The 20,192-nt window shown below is 36.1% G+C and overlaps 1 protein-coding gene across 2 annotated transcripts; it reads right to left on the bottom strand.

The window, feature by feature from the left end:
- Positions 1-586: 586 nt before the first annotated feature.
- DEK (DEK proto-oncogene) lies at positions 587-20,126 on the bottom strand. Of its 2 annotated transcripts, XM_009637936.2 has the most exons (11): positions 20,061-20,126; positions 18,528-18,674; positions 16,674-16,775; positions 16,055-16,164; positions 14,338-14,432; positions 11,468-11,588; positions 10,131-10,313; positions 6,972-7,104; positions 4,470-4,618; positions 3,105-3,173; positions 587-2,169 (listed from the first exon to the last, which is right to left on the bottom strand). In XM_009637936.2, the coding sequence occupies exons 2-11, from the start codon at positions 18,661-18,663 to the stop codon at positions 2,158-2,160; spliced, it is 1,110 nt and encodes a 369-aa protein (XP_009636231.1). In that variant the 5' UTR covers positions 18,664-18,674; positions 20,061-20,126; the 3' UTR covers positions 587-2,157. The 2 variants fall into 2 exon arrangements, with proteins under 2 accessions (XP_009636231.1, XP_035749359.1); XM_035893466.1 differs by lacking the exon at positions 3,105-3,173.
- Positions 20,127-20,192: the final 66 nt, after the last annotated feature.

The following is a 20,192-nucleotide window of genomic DNA, read 5'->3' as shown; positions in this document are numbered from 1 at the left end:
TCCATTCCATCTGCGCAATTCCAAAGTGCCAAGTAATGCATATACACAATAAATAGAAGTATACTATCCTTTTGTAAGTTTTCATTAGAATTTAGACTATAAAAAAAAATGTTTATACTTGGGAGTCACTCATCTTAAAAACACTTCCTGACTCACATAATTAAAACTGACTTGTATATTTACGTAAAAATCATAAGGCAGTTCAAGTATTTGTAGAAAATCCATCCAAAAACTCACGAAAACTTGACACACATATCTTACTGCTTTTAAGCGGGACTTGGAAACTTTTGATGGTTTTGATTTCAAATTAAGAAGTGTTCTTTATGCTAAGATACTTCACAGAAAATAAAACCAAAACCAAAACCAAACCAACCTCACAGAAGACAAAAAAAAAATCTTACCCTGGTACAAGGACATACATTTCAGCAATAGTATCTTTAATGCAGAGAAGCCTTCTAAATCAGGCTTGATTAGTTTCTACCAGATGAGATAAAGACAACAACCTTGTTTCTGTATAATTTTTTTTTACTATACATTTAAGCAAATGTTAGATCATCAAAATTGATTTACATTTTTGTGAAAGACATTTATTGAATACAAAAAACCCCCCATTACATTCAGCCTTATTATAAATGATTACACGCAAAGAAATTCAAGAAGTGTGTGAAGATTAATAGTCTAACTGGCTGAACATTTCCAGAATTTAGATCATTTATGAACCCTTATTTCTCAACTGTACAATAATAAAATTCAAAAAAATATGCTTTGTCTTTCCAGCAATACTACAGTCAGAGGGATTCCGTGCTCACTGCATTAATGGCAGCCCACACTTTGGCAACGATTAGTTTCATGATTTTAGGTGTAGGACTTCCCATATTAACAACAAGGTGTATGTAGAACAGAAACCTGAACAACAAAAATTTATGCAAAGACTTCACTTTGATCCAAAAAGCTGCAGGCTGAAGTTCAAGACTGCATGCTTAAAAGTACCACTGTTCACATTGAGGCACCAAGGCTCAGGTTCAGAAGAGCTTTCCCGTACAGAAGAGAGCTTAACAACACACATCAGCGCCGTCTGATTCAGAAGCCCCACTGTGGGCTTCTAAAGCTATCGAGCCTCCCAGCTGTACATCTTGGATACCCACTTCTGAGATGCTAGGCCATCAAGTCAAGACACTGAAGTACAAGACTTTTTGCAAAGTGAACTTTAGAAGTTTTCCCATAGCCTTTGGAGGGATTTTATTCACTATGTCAAGCCATTGAAACAAATGTATCTGTAGTCTTTTGTACAAAGTTAAACGCTGAAAAGCTTAAGTATAAAACTACAGTTTAGTTTCTGTACAAGGTAGGATGGGACAAACATCGTAGAACCTCGACTTTTTTGCAGTTTCATGAAACTTCTGCATACTACTTTTCATCACAGCCTCTCTGCTGGATATTGACATTTCATGTCATGAATCCTAAGATAAGATTAAAAAACTGATTTGCACAAAAGAAATCTGAAATAACTTTATATACACAACAGAAAGCCTTTTAAAAGTACAAAAATAACATCTATATGCCAATTAGTTACCATGCTTTGACAGTTCTCTCAGTGCCTACACATGCAAGACAGTAATCTAGATTTAGAATAATTCTGCATCTGTAGAGTGTATCAGAATATAAAAGACATTAACATGTGACTAACTCTTGTTATTTTCAGAATGGATATGTATTCAAAATATCTTTATAACCAATACTGCAATATTCGAGTCTCTGCATGTACATGTGCAGATAAGCAGCTTTCATCTTTCTTGATTTTAAAATCTCCTGCAAGCTAGTAATCCACACTAAAAAGCTACAATGGTTCTAATGAATCTAGTTATACAAAGCAATTCAAAAATGTACAAAAGCTATAAAAAAGGGAACATTTATTGCCATGCACGAAACTTAAGTATGTCCAACTAAAAACTGCATCAAATGCAGTTTTGTTTTGTTTCAAAAAAAAAAAAAATACACGAAGCAATTTACATCAACATTCTTAACATTATATCAGCAGAATCAGCTCTGACTAAATACCACAAGGGTAAGACACATTCCTTTTGCTGGTGCCTATCAGATCTTCAAATCCATGGGAACATAAAACCAGGAATCTTCATTTCCCACAGTCAAATCAGATCATGAAATCAACTGAAATGAGAAGTGTATTAGTTTTCTCTCCTTTCTCTCAATCCAGTTACATACAGCCTCTCCTTTTGCATCAGACTATCGAGAAAATACACTACTTTTGCTATCACAAAAAACCAAGAACATCCCTACAAGCAGACAAATTGCTCTCTTATGCCTTTGCTGATAGGGACACATGTATGCACAGCACATAGACATAACTATTTCTAGATAGCCACATATCAACATCTGCAAATGAAGCCACAGGAGAAAGAAAAGTTACTTTATTAACTGCACTAAGTGAACCTCACTTCTGTAGTTCCATTTTTAGGTTTTGGGCAAAAGTAATTAATCTTGAAAATTTTCTTACAAATTACCAACCACAGACTGGACAATAAACCCTTTGTCATGAGTAGATTGGATCAGGCCTAATCCTGAGTGCAGCAGACTCAAAGGCAACATTATAACTGTGCTACCAGAAGCACATACAGAGAAAAGCTAGCTATCCTCTTTTGCCCTCTCTCACTGCCAAAGCTTGCAGCTCTGCAGAGCTTGTACAGCCTCATGCATTGTTACCTACGAATGTATGTGGTCAGTGCATGAACTATAGCGGTCCTTGCAGTCAAGGCTGTAATTTAAAGCAAATGCATAGCTTTAAGAGAGTAAAAGTCATCAAAAGTTAAAACAGCTTTAATTTGAGTTCTGCTTATCAAAGAAGTTCCTAAGAGTAGCAGTGGCATGCTAAGAAAACAGAGTCTGAAGCAGTTACCTTTGAAAGAGGGATGCAAAAGAAAAAAAAAAAAAATCAGAGCCAGAGTTCAGGTTTATCAGAGCACTAAACTTCCAATACTATATAGGAGACTATTAAAACTAGTGTAGCAGGACACCATGCCACTTTCTAATAGACTGAAGAAAAAAAGACCCAACCCAGAATGTTTTCTAAATGATAAAGTCTTTACCTCTTTGACTGTTTTTTTAATGAAGTCTTTCCTGTCAGATAAATCATAACTAGGATAGTTTTCATACACCTAAAAAAAAAAAAAAAAAAGGGTAAAAAAACCCCCAAACCTCAAATTACTTTCATTCAATGTATTGTACGAATAGAAGGAGCTTAAATGAAATTAGGGCAAAAATTGGTGTGGTACTTCTAGTATTACAACTGCCAAAATACCCTCTGTTTATTATGGACAGTGACAAGCTTATTTTCCTGTCCTTATTTTGACCACATAAATGTTTAAATACATGTAATTTTTGTGTTTGGTCACTGAATAAACTAGTACTATAAACTTTTTACATCAACTTGGAATGCCTTGCCATGTCAAACAAATAAGAATTCTCTAATCTTTGTCTTACATGCTCTCTAAGTAGCCAGTTACCCCTGCATTAGTGTAGGGAGCTAAACAAGTATCAAATCCCAAGGTTTATTTATGTTTTGGTAATAAGTAAAATTGTGATCAAGTGACTAATAGAAGAGTCAACACATTTGAGTGCTATTCTACTACTGTTCTTTGGTTAACTGGGTGGGAGAGGACCAAACAAACAAAAAACAGATGCCAACACTGACAACCAATGCAGAATATTTTATTTCAGTATACCAAATTTCAGACTTCTAGAATGACTATAAACATGACAAAGAGTTTGTACAGAATATAAACATACAGTTTTCTCATAAGAATAACTTTAGTTTAATTTTCTCAAGACAAGTTCTTGGAACTACCAGGAAAACAAACATGCAAGTTAACTGACTGTAGAAAATGTCAGGGTAACAGTATTGTCTGTGTTTTGGTCACTTTCCCCCACCTTTCCCTTTTCCAGCCACACATGGTCCCCTGGCACCTGTCATGAGAATTCATTGATTCCTTGTGAACTGATTCAACTCACTAACTCAGCCGAGAAATATTCAGTTTTTGCTGACAGATGAGAGTTGAATAGACTCATAAAGAGAACACATGAAGAATGAGAGCAAGGTGAGCAGGAGAAATGTACAGAGTGGGACATAGCCCTCCCTTTTTTGACAGTAGCAAGCTGCTGCACCATTTCAACATCTCAAATATTTTCACTTTAATATATGGCAGTTGTTTTGGAGGTAATACTGCTACTTTCCATGTAGCTAATTTTTCTTTGGAGATTTCCCTTCTAAGCGTTTGGTATGAGTGTTGCATATCTTAAGACTAAAGCTCTCCTTCTTACAGCTGTTGGCAAGTAAATAAATCGATGCAAAGCTACTTTGTGCAGAGTGCAAGCTTCCATTTCTGAAACCATGACAAAAGTCAGTTCACAGACAACCTTCTGCCTAAAAAGATTGCAAAATCATGTTTGCTTACCTCCTTGCAAATTTGTTTCATTGTGACCTCCTCCAAGTTTGCATTGGCCAACAAGTTCTTGACAGTTTCCTTAAGCTCTTCATCTGTAGGTGGTTTCTTCAGCTTTTTAATTAAAGGTTCATCATCTGAACTATCCTCAGACTCGCTTTCTAAATATGAAGAATAATTTGATTTGCCATAAAAGATTTTCAATTTGTCTGCTTTCTTCCTCCAAAACAGAAGCCACCAAGACTTCCCCCAAACATCTGATGCAGATGTTCTCCCTTAAAATAGACATCTTGCCACATCACCCAGTAAAAACAAAGCCAATGCTATCACTACTACATTTATTTACGAATCCACATAATTGTTGACGAACTATCAGTTTACAAATAAATATGTAGTGTAGAAAGTATGGGACAGATTAAATTAATCTATCAAACTAAAAAAAGATTTATTACAGCAATTCTAACCCGAGATATTATGGCCCTAAAAAACCTACTTATTTGCGTTAAAAAGGAGTTTGGATTTTTTTTTTCCCCAGCAGCGCTGCCCACTAGGATCTTGTAATTTTGCAAAGCTGTATTACTGAACATGCTATCAGAAACACCATGAAACCAAATGAAGAGAATCATAAAGAAAGTTAAGTGAAGAGGTACGGGACATTCCTACAATCTTTTTGAGCAGCAAAAAAACCTAGACAGAGTGACTCCAACATCCACTCAGCTCCTCTGCTGCCAACAAGACAAAATCAGAGCAGATGCCAAAGAATCTACATAATCAGCTTACAGAAAGACCTACTTAACGGTTTGATTTTTGTACTGCAAACATATACTCAAAACAGAAATGCAGTAGGAGTAAAGAAGAAATTATGCACCTATTACATAAGATATATGCAGAACACATATGTAACTTTTTTAAACACACATATATATGTTGATGACAAAATAAAGCATCCAAACACACCACAGTCAGCCACATTAGTACTGCCAGCAGGCAATCTGAAAATACACCGACTTCAGAAGAGGCAAGTTTACTCTGCTGAGAAATAAAGCTATGAAAGAAGTTCAGCCTAATTCTATGCCTAAGAGCATAACCATTCCTTTTCTTAATAAACTGACAAGCAGGGTAATTTATCAGAACTGATGTGTGTGCTATTATAGCATATATATGCCGATGTTGGCATTAAATGAAGTATCTTTGCAATATGGATATATGCTGCATTAATAACTCATACTACAGTTGTGACAGAGATGTGGGTGTTATCTCAGAGTGCCACAGAATTTAACGTGGAGAAGGACCTCTGGAGATCACCTGGTTTAAGCCCTTACTCGCAACAGGGTCAAGGTGGAGCTGGTTGCTCAGGGCCCTGCCAGGCTGAGTTCTGAACACCTCCAACAACAGGGATTCCACAGCTGCTCCAGGCCCTGTTTCTGTGCGACTGCCCTCACGGTGAAGCTCTTCTTCCCCCAACACCTAATTGCAATTTACCTGCTGGCAGCTCATAAACTACTTCTGTAATTAAGAAATTTTTCAATTCACTGTATATGTCCCTGTGGTGATTTTGTATATGTCAAGAAAAATATATATGAACATATACTTAAAAAACCTGGCAAAATAAAAATAGACCATAGAATAATTGATATGATGAACACATTCTTAATGGAATGAAGGGATACAATCCTTAAAAGAAAGCCTTCCCAAGACCAACAAAAGAGCATTTATATTTATATATATAAAGCGCCTATGACCATATTGATAAACATTCTTTGGAACCACTCTGATGGCAGAGGTAAGAACAGGAGTCAGCCTGTTGGTACCTCAGCACTTCTGTTTCCAACCAATTAAAATAAAAAAAAAAAAAGCCACAAGACTTTGCTGCCAACCTGCCTGGCTGGTGTTTAATACTGCTACTCCAAGGGCACACTGCCAAACTGGGTTCAACTCACGTCTACAAGAACCATCTGCCCCTACCCAGGTCCTTTTCTGCAAAGCTGCTTAGAAAGAAACCACCTGCACTGCTGCAATCTTTACCCAGGTATTAAGGAACTCGATGTATATATATATTCACCTTTTATGCAGATGATCAGATATGAGAAAACCAATAGCAACAAGACATATGTAGAGCCCCTATCTCTGTTAACAAAAAGCACATCAAACTGCTAAACAAGACACATACACAGTGGGATATATACTACTGGATCAATGACAAGATCCATGTGAAGTCACTATAAAGGCACCAACAGAATTTTGCCAATGTTCTTCCAACAGAAGGGAGAACTAGGCTGATACTTTTAGTTTATGTGCAAATAAAAAGTATATATGCGTATACAATAAAACTTACGTAAAGTATACCCAAACCAAGAACTGTTTTAATTACTGTTGCAAGGAAAGAAACATCAAGTAGCAAGCCAACAATTCACCAAATTCTATTTGCTTTCACAATGAGGTGCAAAATGCTTTCTAATAAGCAACCCAGTTAAGCTACAAGACAACATATGATGGAAGATTTAAAGCATTTACCTTTTCTAGAACTGTTCTGATTTTTTTTAGTAGTGCTGCTATCTGCCTTCTTGACATTCGCACCCTTCACAGCTTTCTTGGTTTTGGAAGTCACCTTTTTAGATTTTTCTCTTTTAGATGCTTTTCTAGGGGGCTATAAGGGAGAAAAACAACATTTAAATAATGGTTTCTACCCTAACAATCCGTTCCACAATGAAAATTAGGCTTTCTGTCTATACAAACTAAATCAGCAAATTTAATTACTATATTTCACTAGCAATTTCTACCCCTACACCATAGGGGGAATGTGTCCACAAAGAGTACTCCTACATTATTTTAAATTTCACATTGAGCTTAAGAGTCCATGTGAAGTACAAGCAGTTAGAACTTTTTGATGATACTAGTAGTTTGGTTGTGCTACAACTTCCCGTTCATAATTACTTATAATTAGCTTATAAAATAACTTTCAAGATGTTCCTTTAAAAAAGGACATGGTATGTTGTATTCAATTACTTCTAGATACTATAGCTCTCTAAGACTACACATAGCTATTTCTTTTTGCCCTACATGAGAACTACATTAGCTAATCCATTATTTCCAATTATTGTGACTAGTAAACCCGAAAAATTATTGCATTAAGTTAACATCAACAGAAGAAATTGGGAACATAAATACATACAGTATACACATATCAATGCACTGCATTTTTGGCATGAATTAAATGTGTGTTTAACAAACAAAATCATTAGGTAGTATTCCGACAGGGCTGAAAATTTCCTCACAGAAACAAACATGCAACACTGACCAGAAACAAACCATCCTTCAGAGAAAGAACATCATAAACCAAAACTAACTAACAGTAGTTACTAAATTCATAATCCTAATTTATATTTAAAATGACAGTGTCGTCAACTGAGCAAACTATCACATCTAAACAATTAAGATTAGTTTGTATGACTTATCTGGTGCAACTCATGAAAGTGATATTTAATAAACCAGATTGCATTTATTTATGTTGGCTTGGTCAGTTATAGTTGCAGTCGCTCTGCAGTATTAAATGAAGGACAAAGACTTTCACTCCTGAAATTCAGAAAACACACTCAAGGATCACCCCATTTCTAAAGAAATGTTTGTAGTTTCTAACTTTCAGCTTTTGAGTTTCTGCTAAAGCTCCACCACCAACTACAAAGTCAGAAGTTAAATCTAGCACTCACATTTCATTTTTTTTATAAAATTGTGCTCCTCCAGCACACAAAAATATTTCAAGATATCTTTTGCTTCCAGGTAACTGTAAGATTTTTTTTTGTTTGTATTGTTTAAAGAAAGAGAAGAAATCAAGAGAGATATGCAACTCTGACTACAATCTATCCCAGCTATTCCATGCCTAAAATTCCAATGCAGCTGGGGCAGCAAAGCAGATATGCTGCCTACATCTTTCTACCTGCAGTATGTTAAAGGGCGTCATAAACCTTATCTTTTTTTTTTTTTTTTTTAAATGTTGCAATCTTAAAGCTGTACAAATGCAGACATATCCCATTTCACCACTTCCTATATTCAAACTATTTTGACATACTAGTGTTTTTGTAACAATTAAGCTTTTACTCCATGCAAGTCAACTTCAGTTTCTGAAGACTTCAGTCTACTCAGCTATTGCCTGGCAGACATATATGTTTGTTTGTTGGGGTTTTTTTCTTTGGTTTTTTTTAATAACTGAGTTCTTGAAGAGTTTTCTAAAAGACAACTCCTGCCTCTGAAAGCAATATTCCCCTCCTTGCAGTAGGAAGACTGTATTGCTGAAGAGATAAACAAATATAAAATTAACTTTTAGTATTTCCACACTCTGTCAATTTGCCATTTGTAGGGTTTTAAGGCAAACTACGAATTAAGTTTGTTTCATGGAGGCATAGGGAATTTCCTTGAACCACATTTTAAAATTTAAACCAACACCTATCAAAATGACAGTGACAAAATAAACTGCTAAAGTTACATAAATTGGCCTGTCAACAAAAGATTTTTGTTACTATTTTCTATAGCTCAGGCTATTTACTTAACAGCCTCTGTCACACTTCCACTGCAACAGACAGAATGTAACCCAAGTAACTAATGGTCTTACATTACAGCCATAGCTGTTCCATAGCTTACATAAACAATTTCCTTGGACACAAACAGTCAACTAATTGCTGTTTGTTGCAGGGCTCTGATTAGGGCTAAAAAGACAGTCCCATCTAAATCAAAAGAAGATATTGTAGCTCCTTTTAATTTCTTTTTTCCCAGGCTTCAGGCATATGGACAAATCAGTGTACACTTTGTATACCAATTAGCTGTACACTTGTACTGGCTCTCCATGTACTTTGTCTATTCTGTGACAAAGTACAGGACTGAAAGGGAATGCACAGGGAAAGGTATTTTGCATTTAAATACAAAATTAATCTCATTTCTCTCTTACTCTGCAAGGCTAAAAGAAGTTTCAAAGAAAACAGAAGAACAGAAATACAGTGAGAAGAGCATTCTTTGGAGATTCCAGGGATCTTTGTAAGGCTGCTTACTACGTTGCTCACTTTATATTTGTGATCCAAGAACCCTAAAAGAGACCCTAAAACACAGAACCCTGAAAGATAGATTAGGACATAAAATTCAGGAAAAATATGGAACCAAGATCCAAAAAACAATACAGCCAGGCAGGTCAGGGACCTCTCCTGAATTAAAAGCTGTGTCCTAGGTATCACAGAATCATAGAATCGTTTAGGTTGGAAAAGACCTTTAAGATCATCAAGTCCAATCAAACCCTACACAGAAAAAAAGATAGATAGATATTGGGAATTTTTATGAAATTACATTAATAAATTCATTACAAGATGATACAAGAAATGCAATCAATTATGTTTGAAATCCTGGGTTCCCCAAAATGAAATATATAGCAAATAGTTTTATAAAGTGCAGATATACATCCAAGAATCAAAACCTTCGCCTCATCTTATTGATTCACTAACTTTAATGCACTAAAATTATAAAAATATCTTATAAATTGCAGATGTGTTCCCATTTCTTTCATACCATTCATTCAGTTAAACATCACTTACGCCCAACTCTGCACATTCCAAGAATTATCTATCGATAACAACCACATAGTGACAAATGTTTTTAGCACTGTGTTGAAAAACACACAGAAAACCTCATTACCTCATCTTCACTCTCTTTTTCTTCTGAAGAGTCATCCTTTTCCTTCTTTTCATCTTCTTCACTACTGGATTCATCTGACAAGATCTCTGGGCACTTGGTGCGTTTTGCTTTTCTTGTTGTTCCAGTGCTACTGCGCTCTTTTTTGCCACCTTTGCTTGGTGTTTTTTTCGACTTTGGCAATGGCTAAGAGACAGGGATGTGTGTTATCCAGTAGGAATACAAAAGTGAATTTTAAAAATATAAACTTCTTCAAATTACATGACAGAACAGTAAACAAATTTAGAGGTTTCTAAGCCTTGATAACAAAAATCAGGATGATTTTATGTAGTACACTTAATTTTGTAACATTTCCACTGTAAGCAGAAATTCATTACAGAGATGGAGCAGAGTAAAATGAAATTTCAGTTTTAAGCTAAAAACCCAAACAAATCTTCAAAGGTTGGTGGTTAGGGAAGGGAAGCAAGACAGAACAATCTGAAAGGAACCTTTCACCTACCTATGCCCTCCTAGTCGATAAAAGCAAGCTTTTTCTTCTGGTAACAAATTAGCTGACAACTCTTCAGAAGACTTAAAGGCAGGAATTCAGCCATGTCTTATGCAATGCTGCATTTTGTTGTCACTCAGTACCAGTGTCCTTAAGGCAGCGTGCATACGCCTTGTTCACATCACTTACCAGTGTTTGCTGGGAATAAATTTAATTTCTTGAGCAACAGTCTAACTATTTAAGTGTTGCTTTTAGATTAAAAACTGAAATTAAGAATAGATTTTAGTAGCCTTGGCAGCTGAATCTAGTACACTAGCATATACTAGTGAAAGCAAGTTTTCCTAGCCTTACAACAAAATCCATTTTGTGTGACCAAATGTGACCACATACACTTGTCAACTTGTCGCATACTGAGGCAACATCTGACTGCTTATTTTCCTGTCCTTTCATGTTTTATTTCCTTTCTCTGTATCTTTTTTTCCCTTTTTCTTTCCTGCTTACATATGTCTATTCCTCCCCATTCATCCACAAAGCAGAAGCTATTTATGGTATTTGGGTATGGATATCTCTATTTTCTAATTAACTTCATGTGTTGACAACATAGGCATTGTTAGTGCACAGGAATGTAACGGGTGCACTTACATGTAAGCATATGGTTTCTTTCTAAGTTCTCACCCCATTATGGATGCCTGCAGGAGAAGAGCTACTCTCTTTCCAGAAGCCATTGCAACTTCAGGAAGTTAGAACAGTAACTGTATCACCACTGGTAACAAGCAAATAATAAGGAATAGAGGCAGCTGCATTTTTCATCAGAACAGAGCTATAAAAGCAAGCATAACAACCTGCATCTCACCTTGCCTGAAGATTTTGGGTGCATTAAGAAGTTTAAGATTCTGGTCACCAGCTCACTATTAACTCCTGATCTTTCCAAGTCGAGAACTTCACAGATACTTTTCAACATTGCATTTCTAAATCTGGAGAGGAAAAAAAAAAAAGAAAAAAAGATTCAGTATCACATCCAAAACAATCGGTCAACATTTGACTGCTAGAAGCTATCTGGTTTGTGTCTGCAACCTAACAATAGACATGAATATATACACTTAACTACATTTCCAGTCTTAGCTATAGTTAAGCAAAGAACCACCACCATATTACATAAAGCAAAATAAACCAAAATTCCCAAATCATTGTGTGTGTAAAGTAGGATATATTAAAAAGATTATAAAGTCTTAGTAAAAAGATCTTCCTCAGAATCTCTCCTAATCTACCACATTGGAAAGAATTAGTCTTGGAGAATAAATTTAGTGGGTACAAGACTTGAACACTAATGGGGCAGGGGCTCTCCCCTTGTTTTCTCTGGTTCCTTACCCCTTTACAGAAGTAGTTCTGATGAAGATACAAGGTTAAGAGAAACTCTGACATCCACCCCCTTTACTCCAACAGGATCTCGAACCAATTGTCCCACTTTATCATTTGTCCCACCGGTATTGAAAAAAAGTGGAAAGAAAGAGTCAAATCCTGTGAGGGTATGACATCAGAATGCAAGCTTAGTGAGATTTAAAAAAAAAAAAACAAAAAACAAAAACCAAAAACCACCAACCAAAACAAAAAACCCATCACTCTCCCCCCTACTTATTCTACCTATTACCTCCCTTCAAATGCTTATGCTTTCCTGTTTGCTCATTTTGTACAATGCTGCCCAAAAGGTGGGTTTCATTATTTGACCATTTTTCACAAGTTTAATAGCTATTTCTGGTAATCAAAGTCAAAGGAAACTTATTTTTCATTGTTTATTTAAAAGATCAGTGCAACTATTTCATGGTGGCCTGCAACTTCTTTAAAGTAGCATTTAATTTCAGACTGTCCATTTAAGTTCACAGACTTTTAAGGAGGCAGAACAATTTTGTTCTCCCATGTTTTAGGGCAGGAGAAGAGGAAATCTTAACTTGTCTGGTGTATCTCCCTGCCTCAAAGGAATGATGGTTCATCGACCATCCTTCCAATGATTAAGTCAAATCTTTCAATCATGTTTCTAGACAGGGTTATAAAAAGTTTGTGCAATCTTAACATGCGGAAAAGCCTTCCTGTTTAGCTTTTGGGGATACATTGAATACTTGCAAGCTATTCCTGCAGAATCAGAAGTCAATCTCTTACATTTTAAAAGACAGTAATACTATAGAGTTAAAAACACTTAACTTGTTAACAGATTTAAAAACTGTATAACATTGAAGTTTCTGTTTCAAACTTTTCAAGACCTTGTATACTGAATTTAGGATTTTTATGGTTCTATTGCTGCTTTAACTAAAATTCCTTATGACTTGTATTACACATGGCATTTGTCCTTGTATTTTAATTAATATAGCCTCCCAAATATTTTCATATTTTTAATGCTTTGAAGGTACATCTGCAGATAACAGCAAACATAACGTACTACTTCCACAGCAAGTAGTTCTGACTTACAAAATCCAAGAACTCAAATGCACACAGCAACCTCAACCCTCATTCTTTTCAGTTTATAACCTGAACAGTAAGATTCTGCAAAATAAATTTTGTCCTTTGTTCATATTGTTCAATGCTGTTCAAACATGATGACATGCAAGCGTACAGTGTGGGCAGAAATTAACCACGTAGTCAGAATAAATTAATAATCTAATCAGCAGTGTTTCATACATAGCTACGAAGAGCAACAGAACTTACCACAGTATCACAAGCACAAAGGGCTCAGTAGTTTGATATCAGAGCGATAACGCAACCAAGTTTTCAGAATATTTGCTGAAGACTGAAGGGTAACAAAACTTAACTAGCAGTTCTTTCATATGGAAAATATGGAAAAAATGTGGAAAAATATTTTGTGACCTTTTGCAGATAAGGGGAAGTATTATCCAATTAAAGCTGTGGGAAAGAGCCAAAACTCCCATCCTGAGACAGAGTTTGTCTTGTAGATTCACATGTATTTGACAAACCCTGTTCCTAGAAAACTGAATATGTGAGGAAGGAAGATTTGCAAATTACAAATTCTGGAAGCCTTCCCACTATCAGCAAACTGACACAAAAAAACAATTTAGAATCAATCCCGTAGAAGTTATCGGTTCTTTCATTTGTTACAACTAGCTGCACAAATATGCAAGCGCATCTTTAAATCCTTCCAGTCCAATCAAAACGAAGCTGCAGCAGCTTCTCCTGTTACTAGAGAAGCAGCTTATGTGGGGAGACAGTAAAAAAGAAAGAAAAAAAATAGAAAGAAAGAAAAAAAAAAAGATTTGTTAAGACTAGCTGCTACAGGAATTCTAGGAATAAGGCTGTATGTTTAATATACAATAAGCAGAAATGGCCTTGATTCTGAAGGAAGAAGGCTTTGAGGCATAGAAGGATGCAAATTTGCACCGTGAATAGAGCACAATGTATTCACAACACTATGCTTGCCCTGGGGAACGAGTCGTCTTCTCTCTTTGCAGAAGAATCTGCACATTTGCAAGCAACAGTTAAAGCCAGGACTGTAGGAATTGTGAATAAAATGTTCGCAATTTAACTCTTTTTAATACATTTCAAGTTGTCTTAAGAGATCAGTTTGTGTGATCAAAATGAGCTCAGAAACAGATCATAGAGCTCTAGGAAACAGTCACTCAGCTTAAAGTTTAAATTTAATCTGAAGTAAAATTTTGTAAATAAAAAGGAGTGTATAGCATGAGTCAAGATATGTTATGTAGCAATAGAGATCATTACTTTTTTAACATTTCTTCCTTCTTTTTGTATTGGTCACTTCCTTTTTCAAATGGGAACCCGCTGAACTGACCCACGTTCTTCTTCAGGGAAGCAACCTAGAACAGAACACAGAGATTACTTTCCATTGCAAGTAATTTAAAAAAAAAAAAAAAAAAATCACATTCCATTTCAAGCTTGTTTAGAACATACTGTGGGGTTATTTGCAGGTTTCCACAACTATTATCATATGAAGCCTGTTATGTGCTTTGTACCATGTAATGTACCATACAGAATAGTGCATTTTATTTTTACTATATAATCTGCTAAAGCAGATTTGCTTTATATGCTTTTCTGAAGTATTACATAGGACTCTGATTGTACTTTTGAACCTCTTCTTTAGCATGACCAATTTTTGCATTTACATACCATCCAATTTACAACTTCTACCATTACACCTGCAGTCTGAACAGGGTTGGACTTTCATTGCAACAGCCCTTATAATGGGAAAAATGCTCCCATCAACATCCCTAATATATTAAAGTTCTTTGTTTTCACTCCATCTTCTTTTACAAAAAAATAAGTTAAAAAGCTTCCCCAAATCTTTTATCCTCCTGAGATCTTTGTAACACTATCAAGAATAATTTGAACTCACTTTCAATAGTTCTACAAATTTTGTTCCTGGTGTTTCTCCTTTAGCTTATAATTTTACCAAAGCTAAGCTCCTTTTCCAAAGGTAAATATCTTTGCCCAGCACCTAAAGAAAATGTGCAGATGGTATTGGTATGTTTTATTAAAATGTTAATTATGATTCAAAGCGCATACAGAATGTGCATACAAGACAACATCTGATCTTCACTTCATAGAACAGCATTCTGAGCTCCCAAAAATTCTGATTAAATACAGTTCTGGATGAAACCATACTATTTCCAAACTGAATGTATTTTGAAGCAAATAAATATATTCTCATATCATTGGACTCAAACCACTGGGATGCTGCAGCAATCCAGCCAGACTCTCCAACAAGTTTATGTCCAAAAGACTAAATATTGGAGAATAGAGCAAAGGGGAATGGAATTGCAACCAAGTAAGTGGTGCCAGAGGGAAGGGTGACAGCTCCAAGAAAGATTTGCTATTATATTTTCTTTAAGTTTCATCCTTAAATACACAAGCAAGCATGTCAGTTTTTAACTAATATTTTAATTGTCTTAGACTATATCACTATTAAGATTTTACATATAATTTAGTTTTACTTTTTACTCTTTGTGCAAACTAAAGGAGAAAATGACTAGGTAACAATGTACTGAAACCCACTAACAGGTTTCAAACATAAAAGAAATAGAAGTACTAAGAAAAAGCTATGTTGAGCAAAATAACTACATGGAGTATTTTGACTGTAATCTGCATGTCAGCAGCTTTTAGCATGTGAACCATAAATTATTTCCAACTTCATAAGGTAAACCAGCCCTCCCCCCCCCCCCCCCCCCCCCCAAAAAAAATAAATCTATATTCAAGTAAACTTGCAATTCAGTACACCTTTCCATAGGATTATTATAGGGAGAGTAGTTTACAGGAGTTAGAAAAATTACAGGCTTGCTCAGCTGGTCCTGCAATATTCATTTTCTAAGCAGTTTTTAAAGAATGACAGATCCATACATGCAAATGTATAAAAACTATACTACAAACATTTTCACTATGCATGAGATCTAGTAGATATACAAGATGGATTTTAAGTTCTTACAGTGCCTGGCCTGTTGTAGAGGAGTTTATGCAGGTTCCTAAGTTCATCTGTCTTCTTTTTACTCAGAAAGAATTGTATCCTTTCAATTTCACAGAGTTTTTGTCCTTTTCCTGAAACAGTTAAAATCAATTATGCAATTAATCACATTCATTTTTACCTATGTATTTATAAATTCAAATAGCTACTGTTTTTTAAAAAAAGCGAAAAAGTTATTTGAGAAGAGCATCAGACATTATAATGGGTCAAATATTAAGCAGGCCTTTTCCCATCAATTAGGCATCCTGACAGTCTCTATCTTCTTTACCTGATACCACCTAGACCAGGGTACAGACTTGGCATTTCTTTTTATTCTAGCTCCTCCTGCCTTTGTTAGAAGTGGCTAGGTAATGAAGATCCCATTCCAGGCGAGTTTAAACATTTATATAAAACTTTTATGGTTTATGTTGATGCTACAGAATAAAAGAGGGCTTTCATATAATTATAATAGCCTTATACTATTTTAAAATGGATCACTACTCTTAAGACAGGTCTCATCTACTCGTTAATAATCTGATCTTTTAACAGGTTTCATTATCATTCCCAATACTCTCAATTCTTATGTGAGAGGACAAAAGCTTACCTGGTGTAATTGTAAAAGGTTCCTTTTGCAACGAGGACACTTGCATGGTTAGTCGGTCTACCTTTTTTTTCTCCCTTTTTCCTTCAACAATGAGACTCTTTTCTGCAAAAGACACCTTCCTTAAACACAGTATTTTTCCTCACATGAGCAGATTTGACTGTAGTGACAGGCAATACAACGCTGAATCTTTGAAATGGCAAACCAAAACCGATAATGATATAACCAGGTACTATGACACTTCCAAACCTCTGGCTAATAGGCCAATGGGATTCTATGGAGCTGTATATTGGAGTCTCTAGTTCTCAACCACAATCCTGCATCCAACTTAGCCTTGAAGACAAGACCAGGCATTTCCTAAAGGGAACTTCACCCCACGATGCAGACTGCAGCACTACGCATTTTCAGAAGCCCATCCTTCTCTCCCTTCGCTGCCTTTCTGAGGTACAGAACTGACATTGTTTGCATAGTCTCCTTCTGGGATGCCCCAGCCCCTACATGCACAGCTCCACTTTAGCCCTCTTGGGTACAACACTACCATCAGGTGGGCAAAAGGAGGCTCCAGCATGGCTGCAGACACTTTCTCTTCCCACTACTGGACTAGAGGGCCCATACGTATTAGCAGGAGAGGCAGAAGCACAAGTACAGTGGGACTGTACAACACCTCACAAGGCTACACAGTGCGGCACTCTGCAGGGCACAATACAAGTGTCACAAATACTACAAGAATACTATTCCCAGTCATTCTTGTACTTCTTAGTAAGGAATAAATTTAGGTTGTTTTATGTATACATTGCACATCACTACTTTAACGATACTATATCAGGAGAAAAAGCTTGTCCTAAACTTTTCATATTAAAATACTTGACCTCAAATCAAACTATCCTTAGCAGTAAACATATGGGCTATCCTGGCTTTAACATGTGAAAGCAGCTTCAAAATCTGCAGGAACAAAACGGGGTATGTATCTGATGAAAACAGCAAAACATACTTGTATGTACACAAGAAAAAGCTATTTCTAAAAATCTAATTCTAATTACTCTAGTTTCCCAAACAGCATAATCTCTTTTTCTTTCTACTACTTTTCCTAAAGACAAACTTCAGCTCTTTTAAGAATCCAAGATCATCAGTGACTTGGTTTTCACTGCGCCATACTGCAGCTCTATTTCCATGGATGCTTTCATTTGCAAAACAAGTGCCTAGAGATTTCATGATGGAAATTAATATTTTTACATAGTAGTTACTTCATCACTTCTTGTATTCTTTGACTACCCTCTTTGATTACATGCCATAACACAAAACTTGCCTTGCTTGCTCATCCTATACTACCACGATTTTTATTGACAAAATTAGTCAACTGGAATACCCCCCTCCAATACAATTAAATTTTGGTACCCAGTAAATTAATCCACAGTAGCTAACCAAAGACATCTGTATTGTTTCCAAAGCTACTGCACAGATTTTTCAAGTTTTTCTCTTTTGAAAACATGGATCACTTCAGAGTGTTACTGGCAAAAAAAAAAGAATTCTTTTCTGGATGTGCATTTTTATACAAATAATTTGATAAAGGACACTACCTCTTATGATCATCTAGTAGTTTATACAACAATGGCCACCACCCTGGCATAGGAATCCAGGATGCTGGCAATTCCTTCAGTCTTTCCTGAGGAACGTCAGTACCGCTGTTTCTAGTGTTGCCTGTTATAGTCTACTGGGAAGCAATTTATGACCCATGAGATAGACGTGCCATGGAATCTCTTAAACAATAATTGTACAATTAGTCGAGATCACAGGAGACTGCATTCAATAAGCTTGGCATTTTTTAAAGGACAACTTATTCAGTGGAAAAACACGTACCCTTTTCTTCCTCCTCCTCCTCTTCCTCTTCTTCATCTTCATCACTTTCCTCAGCTTTGTTTTCAGTTTCAGGTTGTTTCTCATCTGCTTTTTCAGATGACATTGTATCTTCTTTTGATGAAACAACAGAAGACATGGTGTACGGTTCTGTAAAAAGCAGTCAGGGAAACCATCGTCAATATAGCATTATACATGAAAAATACAGGAATCTTGCTTTTTAAAAAAAAAATCTTGTACAGCAGAAGTAATGTCATAGTGCTCACACTGTGATTGTTCACAGTCTTTAAGACACAAAAGTATTCTGCATACACACAACACACAAAATTTTTCAGGAGTTGCCATCTATCCTGCAACTAGCCTGGTTAAGACAATTTAAGAGGTTATCAATTCTTTCCACACACAAGTCTTCAAGCCTCCTTTGTGAAGTGTTCAGAAACACTCACTCAAAGCAGCTGATACCGTTATCTACTAAGAACTGTATTGTTTTAAGATATCACTATTTTAGTGCACCATATTATAAATAAAATAGTTATTTCTGACCACGGTTAACTATGCATGCAAGTTTCCTAATAAGTTAAAAAAGCTACATATTTAGAGGGGAAATGGGAACAGGAAAAAAAAATAATAGGAGCAATTTAGAAAAAAATTAACAGAATTCAAATAGCTGTGACATCTTAGGACTTGAAAATGCTTTTTGTTTGTTGTAGACCTGCAGATTAAAAAAACAGAATAAATGCTTCATACATAGCATGTTTAAGATCAGTCTTTTCTTAGCATCTGAAGTGGCTTAAACATTAACTTTAAAATATCTCACTTTGGCAAGTATCGTTTTCCTACTGACAGGGAATGTCTATCTAGCAAAGGAACCTGTTCATTTTAGAAAAATTCTAGCTTTCAAAATTTTTCACTGTTTACGGATCTGGAACAAAACACAGCATCAGCTGTATAAGCCCGTGTGGAAAAAATATCACATGATTAACCATTTCCTTTTTCCGATATTAAAGCCAATATTATCTGCAAGAGGTCAGATTCAATAAACAACAATGAAATCAACTGCTTATATGCAATAGCAGCAGGTGCCAGAAACCAGCAGCGCTCCAAATGACAGAAAACACGAGTTATATTACCAACAGTCAGGGGAAAAAGAAACTTTACTACTCTTTGCTAAATCATGGGGGGGTGTGGGTGGGAATCTCTTTCAGGGTATTACTACCAGTACTTCATTTGACAGAAAAATAATCCGACTTTTTCACGATATTACTCTCTGAATTTTGCTTGTCCGCACAAGTGAAAAACCAAGAGAAGTACTACATGCTGTCTTTCCTCCCCCTTTCAATGGGAGCAGAAGGAGATAGGAACGTAAGAGACTTTTTGGCTTTTCAGCAGGCAGATCCGTGAGGACAACTTGCTTAGAGAAAAAAACCAAAAAGAGTACTGGGATCCACCTTTGGGAAGCCTTAAATCGGGGCTATTTTCGGCCGGGAGAGGGTATCTCCATGCTGCCCCGAGAAAGATACTCGTGCACAACAGCACCTTCCACCGCCGTTCAAGACTTTTCAGCCACCGACTCGCCACCTGTCCCCTAGGTCCTAACTTGCGAGCCGGAGGCCGGGGAAAGCGACGACGATGGGTAGCGGCCCGGAGGAGCCGGCGGCCAAGGAGGAT

Source organism: Egretta garzetta, unplaced genomic scaffold, assembly GCF_000687185.1.
Source record: "Egretta garzetta isolate BGI_Z169 unplaced genomic scaffold, ASM68718v1 scaffold14, whole genome shotgun sequence".
NCBI lineage: Eukaryota > Metazoa > Chordata > Aves > Pelecaniformes > Ardeidae > Egretta > Egretta garzetta.
The sequence above is the reverse complement of the archived record's forward strand: the minus strand, read 5'-3'. Positions and strand labels throughout refer to the sequence as shown.